This window comes from Clytia hemisphaerica, unplaced genomic scaffold (assembly GCF_902728285.1).
Source record: "Clytia hemisphaerica strain Z4C2 unplaced genomic scaffold, Clytia hemisphaerica genome assembly, whole genome shotgun sequence".
Classification (NCBI taxonomy): Eukaryota; Metazoa; Cnidaria; class Hydrozoa; order Leptothecata; family Clytiidae; genus Clytia; species Clytia hemisphaerica.
In genome coordinates, this window is record NW_027104509.1 from 62,138 (window position 1) to 71,379 (window position 9,242).

General features: G+C 35.9%; 1 protein-coding gene across 1 annotated transcript; it reads right to left on the reverse strand.

The window, feature by feature from the left end:
* Nucleotides 1-2,238: 2,238 nt before the first annotated feature.
* On the reverse strand, nucleotides 2,239-7,629 carry LOC136821925 (neurofilament heavy polypeptide-like). The gene is made up of 4 exons (XM_067078144.1): nucleotides 7,470-7,629; nucleotides 5,457-5,521; nucleotides 3,190-3,555; nucleotides 2,239-2,859 (listed from the first exon to the last, which is right to left on the reverse strand). Exons 1-4 carry the CDS (start codon nucleotides 7,627-7,629, stop codon nucleotides 2,239-2,241), a joined length of 1,212 nt encoding a protein of 403 aa, XP_066934245.1.
* Nucleotides 7,630-9,242: the final 1,613 nt, after the last annotated feature.

Below are 9,242 nucleotides of genomic sequence, written 5' to 3' on the forward strand. Positions count from 1 at the left end.
TTTTTTTGATCGGCCAAAAAGCGGGCAAAAGAAAAATTTTGCCCAGTTGTTTTTTTTCGACTGTAGCGGCCCTTTTCGACTGTAGCTGCCTTTGATGAATTTCGAAGCGGCCTTTGGATGAATTTTGAAGCGGCCTTTGGTCCGGTCTTTTTACCGGTCAAAATAAATGCCGGCGAACGATAAAATCATAACAAACGATGTGTATTTTAGGGAATCGTTCGGTAATATTTTTAGTATTTTTAGATAAAGTTTATATTGCGGAACGTACCGAAATCAATTTGTTTGTCGAGAAATAAACCGTTCCGTAAAGTATCAAAATCTCAACGTGCGAAGAACCTTTTCTTTTGCCTTCAAGCTGTTGAAGAGTCAGGTGCTTGGATGTAGTGTCAGAAAATTTATTTTGTTGGCTTTTATCTTTATATCTAAGATTGTAAGTATTTTAAAACATTTATTAAACTGACACTTAAATAATTGAACCAGCTAAGCCAATTGAGAATTTTGATTTTGCAAAGAAAAAGACTTTTGCTTGTGTCATACCCAAAGTTCTCTTACTGTACCAAAGCAAAAAGCAGGACAAATTTCAAGTTTTATTTACGTTTTTCAAACTATGTACATTTAAAAACTGCTAGTACAACCCCAAGGGCTTTCTAGTTCGACAGGATATTGTTTAAAGAAAGTAAAAGAAAAAAAAGGGAAGAAGAACTGCTTCTTCAGGTTTTGGAGGAAAGAAAACATTATTTTTTCAAAACAATCTCAAGATTGATATTCAAAAGTATGAATTGTTTAATACAAACAAACTAAAACGGCCATCGAAAATTAGTTATGTTCGCGTCGCAGAAGGTCTCAAAAATTGATGCGGACGGGCGGGCAGAAAAATTTCCGGGTTTTTGAAATATCGCCTGAAGCCCTCTGCCCCCAAAAAAAAGAAAGACATTTGAAGAACTAAGTTGTTTCTTCTGGATTTTTCCTGGAATTTTTATTGCATCTCCGCACTTGAAACTCAGTGAAACTATGATGCGGGCAGGCGACGCACTGACACTTAAATAATGATGCTGCGATGGCTGCCTATAATTTCAAAAACTGAAAATATACAAATTACAAACTTTCATATCACAAATAACTAAGGGTGACCCTGAACCCTGTACTCATTTCCCAATCAACAATTAAGCTCTATTTCTAGAAACAAGGTGGGTGAAAAAAATTATGTTCGTTGTGATAGTCAATGAAAAAATATTTTAGATTTCTCTCTGTTTTCGATCAAAAATTGCTTCACATTTGTATCTATTCAATAAGAAAGAACTTGTAATTTAAAAAAGCTGAGTTAGCAAATGAAATCATTTTATCTCAGAACAGAACCTTTAAATGAATAGATAATAAAAGGCAAGATCTTGTGTAAAAGATTGGACATTTCAAAACTAAATTAAAATCATTCTGACAGAAACCATTTCCAAACGTTAAAATAATTTCAATAATGGAAAATGAAAGTGTTTCATGATTAGTTATTAGCTTTTTTAATGCTTTTTAATCCATTGTCTGTATTTTTTTAGCTTTGCTGTAATCATCCTTTCAACGTGTGATTCTAAAGACTTAGGAATGTTAAACTTTTGATATGCAGATTTTAAAATTGTTTGCATTTTTGTTTCATCAAATTTTTGTAAACCTTGTTTGCCATTAATGTTGCAGCTTACAATTTCTGGAATGGTATACCACTTTTTGATTTCACTGACAGCATATTCTGCGGCAAGTTTGATGATAACTACATCGCATTCAACACTAGCTGCAGATGCGGCAAGCTGTTCTGCAATACGCTGTATCTGTTGGTTTGAATTTGTTAATGGTTGTTCGGCAGTTGCGTTTGGTTGGACTTCTGTGGCCGTGACTTCAATGACTTCAACTTCTCTCTCTGGTTCTTGCGGTGATGTTATCCAATCTTTAAGGTTGTTGTTGTTGACAAAATTGTCAATTTACCCAATGTCATTCAATTTAATGTCATTTATTTTGTCAATTCTGGTATGGATTCTATTGAACTCAATTTTCATCCAGTCTTTTAGTTCGTCCAATTTGGTCTCAAAGTTTGACTCTCGAGGTCTTGACGAAGCTCCACTTAAAATCACAGGGTTTCCCGCTCCTGGTAATGTCCAGTGTTGGTGAGGGGAAGTCAATGAGCGTCTTACTGTCAGTGTCTGTTCTGTTGATTGTAATTTCTTACATGTTTCGGGTGATGCTGGCGGGGTTTGTTCAAAAAATGTTGTCTCCAGTGTTCCAGGTGGTGTTTTGATTGGTTCCGGTGTTTCCATTTGTTCCATTGTTTTGATTGGCTCCGGTGTTTCTGGTGGTGTTTTGATTGGTTCCGGTGTTGCTGGTGGTGCTTTGGTTGGTTCTGGTGGTGCTTTGGTTGGTTTCTGGTGGTGTTTCGGTTTGTTCCAGTGTTTCGGCTTGTTCCAGTGTTCCGGCTTGTTCCAGTGTTTCGGCTTGTTCCAGTGTTTCGGCTTGTTCCAGTGTTTCGGCTTGTTCCAGTGTTTCGGCTTGTTCATGTGTTTCGGCTTGTTCCAGTGTTTCGGCTTGTTCCGGTGTTTCTGGTGGTGTTTCGGTTGCATTCAGGGTTTTCCGTTTGTTGCTCTTTTCGGTTTGTTCTGGTGACAGTGTACGTTTCGGTCTAGACTGGACTGCAAATTGTGGCGTGTTTAGTCTGACTTCCTTTTCCATGAAGTTTTTGCGTTCTTTTGATTTAATGCGTTCCCTCTTTGAACAAAGATCAACCTTTTCGATCAGGAAGCCATTGACCATTTTAATCTTCTGTGATTGTCGCTCACGAAAAGCATTCATTATCTCTTGCTCCTTTGTAGTCAAGGCTCTAGCCTGAAAAGATAAAATAAAGTCTTGGTTAATAATTAATCATGAAACTAAAGGCCAAAAAATGGGACAACCTTCAAAAATAATTTTCAACTGGCTAATTTTCAGAAAAAAATCTCTTTTTTGCCTAAAATCTAATTAGTTGAGACACTTGAATATTACAAAAATTATCAAAATTTAATCTTGCCAAAAATAAAATAGAAATCACAATTATTACTATTATTCGTTATTTTCAGGTTTTGATGACTATCCAACTTGACTACATAACTTACAGTCCGCAACTTGAATAACAAAAAGAAAGATGCTTGGAATGCCAAGGAATCGTAAGTAACTTACTGGTTCTGGGCCACTTTTATCTTTCTCTGAGTCTTTGGCTCTCGCAGCTTTGGCAGCTTTGGCAGCTGAGGTTGCTTTTGCTTTGGCAGGTTTTTTGGTGGCTGAGGGTGTTTTTGCTTTGAGAGGTTTTTTGGCGGCTGAGGGTTCTTTTGCTTTCGAAGGTTTTTTGGCGGCTGAGGGTTCTTTTGCTTTCGAAGGTTTTTTGACGGCTGAGGGTGCTTTTGCTGTTTTGGAAGGTTTTTTGGTGACTGAGCATTCTTTTGCTTTAGAAAGTTTTTTGGCGGCTGTCATAGTTGCGTTGGAGGTTGATTCAGATGGTAGTTTCTCAGGGGTCAAGGTTGCTTTAGATGTTTCGTTCTGTTTTTTCTAAAAGTGAGAAATTACTAATGAAAAAAAATCTAAAATGAAAGAGAAAAGTGAGTTTAACTTTGACAAACTTATTTTGGTGAGTGGCAGATTATAACTTCTTTCTTTTTTGTTATCAAGTACACCTTTTCAATGAGTTTGTCAAAATAAGTTCTTGTCAAAATTAAAAAATAAACTCACTCTTCTCTTTCATTTTTGAAATTTTTCATGTATTAGATTTTGCAATTTAGGATTTTTGACAATTTTAAACCGTACTAAATTTCAAATTTCAGTAAAAAAATTGCAAAAACTGCAAAGTTAAGAAAACAAAGAGACACCTAATTTTCTCATCCGGGTATGTTTATATAAAAAATTTCGCCAGAATTTTATACGTTCTTCTCAATGGTATAATCAGATTTGTAAAAAATTCTTAAAAAATATTTTTCTGCTCTGTTAACTAATGACGTCATTTAACAGGTGGTCGGATGAGAAAATTGGGTGGATCATATAAAAAAATCAGCATAACTTTAAGCTCAATTTTTGGATTGTCTAAAATACAGACCAGAAGTTAAATGCTAAGAACCTTGCGCTAATTCGCAAAGTCAGTCACATGCGTTTCAATTCTATTTTAGATCATTGACGTCAAACTTGAAGAAATAGTTATCTAAACGTATCGAAACGAAATTGGAAACGAGGCAATATCGATGCATCCAAACGAAAACTCTCGTAATATATTAATTCGACTGACATCAAACTCGTAACGTACCCATCTATATGCACCCAATCGGAATTTGCAAGAAAATTAACGAGGCAATATCGATGAATCCAAACGAAAATTCTCGTAATATATTAATTCGACTGACATCAAACTCGTAACGTACCCATCTATATGCACCCAATCGGAATTTGCAAGAAAATTAACGAGGCAAAATCGATGAATCCAAACGAAAATTCTCGTAATATATTAATTCGACTCACATCAAACTCGTAACGTACCCATCTAGATGCACCTAACCCGAATTTGCAAGAAAATTAATTAGGCAATATCTATGCGTCCAAACGAAAATTCTCGTAATATATTAATTCGACTCGTATCAAACTCGAAACGTACCCATCTAGATGCACCTAACCCGAACATTTACTTAACCCTATTATTATCAGGCTTTTTCGGATTTTGTATTCTCAAGGGGGGGTGTTTTCCACCAGCCTTGCATAACTTTTGATCTATAAAAGATATGGACTTGAAATTTGGCATAAATGTTCTCTACCATAAAAGGAGTTCATAGAAAAAAATTTGGGTTGATGACGTCATCATAAAGGTGGTGACGTCATCACAAACTTTCACATTTATCGCTTACTAATGAAAAAGTACTATTCAATAAAATAGCAATTAAAGTTGAATGAATGGAGATTTTTCAATTCTGTTTTGAATTTCTAAAAGTCAAAATAAATATCTTTAACATATTTGCCGGTTTCAAACATACTAATAAAATTGACCTTTAAAATCCATGCAGAAAATGAGTAAATTTTTTCAAAAAACAATGACGTCATTTTTGATGACATCAGCAGTTTTTGAAAATTTTTTAAATATTTTTTAGAATTTATTATTGATAACTAAAACCTGTCAAAATTTGAAGTCAGTTGGATGACTAGGTCAAAAGTTATGCTAAATTTAAGATTTTTGGATTTTACAGGGTTTTAGCTGGATTTTATGATATGCCTGCACAAAAAAGTCATAAAACCTGATCTGGTCGGTGTATAATTGTAAAATTTGGTATACATGCTGCTAATAGGATTATATTAAAAGTCAAGAACTTTCAGAGTGTTAAAAAATTTTTTCAGTGAGCTATTAACAAAAGAGTGCCAGCCTGGTGGAAAACACCCCCCCCTGATAAAAATAGGGTTAAATATATGATTTATACCTCTTCTTCTTGTTCTTTCCTTTTCTCCCATTCGAGTTCAAATTCGTTCAGCTCTTTTTTCGTCGCTAGAATCAGATGAGAAAAAAGTGAGCAGATCAGATACCTACGAAATTGGTCGTAAGGGGGAGGGGCCTCCCAATGAAGTATAAGCACAGATCTGTAAAGCCCGTATATTTGCGGCTTTTATCGAAAAGTGAAGCCAAGTTTTGGTAGGATTTCCTACCAGAGTCACGTGACTAAAATATGCAATTTCACCGGTTTGAGAGATGTGAAATAGCGTTTGCCGCCTACTTTTTTGATTTCGCTCTCCGAAAACAATTAAAATGCTAGATCCTATCCATCGGCACGAAATTAAAAAAGTCAAATTTTTGCTGGAGAATGCTTTAAGTTGCCTATTCGGGCTTTACTGGTTTTTACACAAATGATAGATTGGAACTAAAATTTCGAAAAATTATCGCCTAATTTCGAAAAAAATATCACTCGAAAACAAAGGAATTGCTAGATTCAATACGGCGCATATTTTAAGGCTTCAATTTTTCTTGCCTGAGAAAGGTTACAGATTCGCCTCTAGCTCTTCGGGCTTGAAACTCAATGGGGCTTCCCTTTCTTCCAATTAAAATTTATCTGCAGGCTGATTTATACTCTTAGGTGACAAATACACGCCCGCTCGTTAGTATTTCGGAAATTTTCCAACCCCCAGACCTTATTAGGACCCTGCTCCCCTGTTTAGTAAGTTTTAAAAATATTTTCAGCTTTCAAAGAGAAGACTAGGCTGCTGGCATCCACTAACGGATTCGTGCTCCTTATAGAGGATGCTTAATAAGCTATATTTCCTTTGTCCAGAGATTTGCCGCCTTTAGCCGATATACGGCTAAAGACATTTTTAGCTGGCGAGTGTCTACAAATATAACATTACGTAATGTTTAAATTTTCTGTGAGGCACCAAATCATAGATTGGAAAATATATTTGGATTTTGAAAAAAAAGCAGGCGGAAGGAAGTTTGCTTGTTTTTCTTCCTCCTTTCTTGTTTAATGTGGAGATTTTGTAAAAGATGAGAAATTAGATTTATTGAATTTAAGTGCCCTGATGTATCTTCTGTGTGCACCAACAAAGTTTTGCTTCATAAAACTACATTTTGATGCTTTAATTTGGACTTGCATGAGTGCATAATTTTTTACCACACTGGATTCGTTGATCACTTTGGCTCCAGATAATTGTTTTGTCAGTTCTACAGATATGTTGCAGATTATTTCAAGGTATTCTAGTTGTATATACAGTACATTTTGGGGGTCATATTGAATATTTCTGACATTACTTCTTTAAGATTCTACAAAAGGGAGTGTTGTTGTTCCTTCAACCCAGTTCAACAAGGGCCTTTAAATGTTAAAACAAATAAAGAACTTTTCTTCAGCTTTGGCATTTCACTTTTTGATACCGTGTGGCCTTTGTAACTTTTCAGGTACTTAGCTTCAATTCTTTGAAGAGATTGGAGTGTTTCTGGTTGTTTTCTTTCACTTTTGTGTCCATATTTGTATTTTTTGAGTTTCGACCGAAGAGCTGATGGGAAAGTTTTGATAAATTTACAGACCAGATATCTTATAAAAGCAAAAGTCAAAAATAAATCTACAGACTGTACATAATGCGCGCATCAGATTGTTTTTTATCTTTTTTCTGTTTTGTTTTTCTGGTCTGGGATTCGAATTTCAAATGTAAACATTCCATTGAAAACGTTCGAAACGATCGTTTTTGCGCGCACAATAATGTCAATCAAATTACTCGCCAAGATTTCCTTTGCGAACCGGAAAGCGGTTGGTAGATCATTAAGCAGACCTATACTACCTGTGGTTTTGTAGAGGTCTGCGATTCAGACTAAGAGAAGACTCCCTATTTTGCTACAATAAATAGCCTCAATTTAGCCTATATATATAAATATCTTATTGTCACGTTTATTTCGCATTTCAGAGTACCCTCCTTGCGGAATCTCGCTAATATAAACAAATAAGAATTAATACCTCGCATTGCCAAAACTTCGCCACGAACAAGATTTTTGCCATCTTTTATATAGCCAACTTCACCGTAATCTAGCCATTGTACGTCCTTTGTTTGAACTAAACAAGTTGTTTGATCGCTTTCGCAAAATAGTAAAGTAAATTTCAAATTGCTTTTCTCCATTATGATTAATTGTTAAACTTCCCCCTTAATCTTAATTAAAGTCAGAATAGGATTTTCTGAATTTTCCCCCTTTTATAGGCCCGCACGCGTAGAATTCGAACGCACGTTTCACGTTCGAAAAAAGTGTTTCGGATTTGATTGACGTCACTAACTCACTTAGTCACGTCACTCATAATATTAATGTTCTTTCCGAAAAGTATATCATGATGATTCCAATTTTGCATGACATTAATGCATTACTATTCGAACGAATACTATTAGACTGTACATTCAAAATACTATTATTATTACATCATAAATATATAATATTCAACTGACAAATAAATGGTTGTTTCTTTTGCGTCCGTACTTCCCCTATATAATAGTTTTTTTTGCCCCGCATCATCGCATTCGGGGTTATTAAAATGAATTACCAACGTGAATTTGATGTTGCTGAAGAAGAAAAGATAGAAAAATTTTATAGAGAGGGCTGTGGCTGCAAATTAGCTGCACAATCATCGCCATGCTATTTACAATTTTTGAAAGCGGACATTCAGGAGCTACGAAATACTATGTTTGAACTTCACGAGACAGAGCGTGACATGATGATCATGGGGTTTCTTTCGTCACAGAAATCGAAAAATGGAGATAGAATTGAGTATTCTCTACGTGGTGTTCGTGTATGTCGAGATTTTTATTTATTTTCACATACCTTCTCTAAAAAGCTCTTCTCGACTGTTTCGAAGCATTTCGAGGAAAATGGTCCCGTTCCTCGTGTTCATGGCAACACGAAAAAAATGCCTCATAATGTATTTACTTTGGAGACAAGAGAGATGGCAGTTAACTTCATCGAGAACTTTGCAATTTCGAACGCAGTAACGCTCCCTGGCCGTGTTGCGAATTATCGTGACGATGATGCAAAGTTACTTCTCATTCCTTCTTTCGAAACTAAAGAGAGTATCTATAATAATTATCGGGAGCTATGCTTGGAGTGTAATTTTGATTTTATGGGGTTAAGTTCCTTTGCTCAATTGTGGAAGTCACAATTGCCAAATGTTTTAATTTCGAAACCGATGGGTGATCTGTGTTGGGTGTGTCAGCAAGGCAACGAGCGCCTCCTTAGGTTACGTTTAGACGAAGATGATGATAACGACGAAATACAAGACGCGCACGAGGCCCACATCATACAGGCTACCCAAGAGGCTCGTTATTATAAGGCCCAGGTGGAAGAAGCCAAGATTCATGCACGCGATTTCAACGACGCTTTTCAGCGTCACGAACCTTGTTCGTTCAAGGGAATGGCTCATTATAGTTGGGATTATGCCCAGCAAACACACTACCCATCTAATCCTCTTCAACCTGGACCGATCTTTTTTAAGACGCCTAGGAAGTGTGGAATTTTCGGACTTTGCAATGACGGTATAAACCTACAATATAATTATTTAATTGACGAGATCAACACAACTGGAAAGGGTGCAAACGCAACAATAAGTTATGTTCATCACTTTTTTGAAATTATGGGATGGGAGAAACTGATTCTTATCTACACGCCGATAATTGTTCTGGTAAGTTATTTTTAAAAGACTTGGGCTGTTTACGCACTTTTTCTTTTATAAGAACATCGAGCCTCAGAT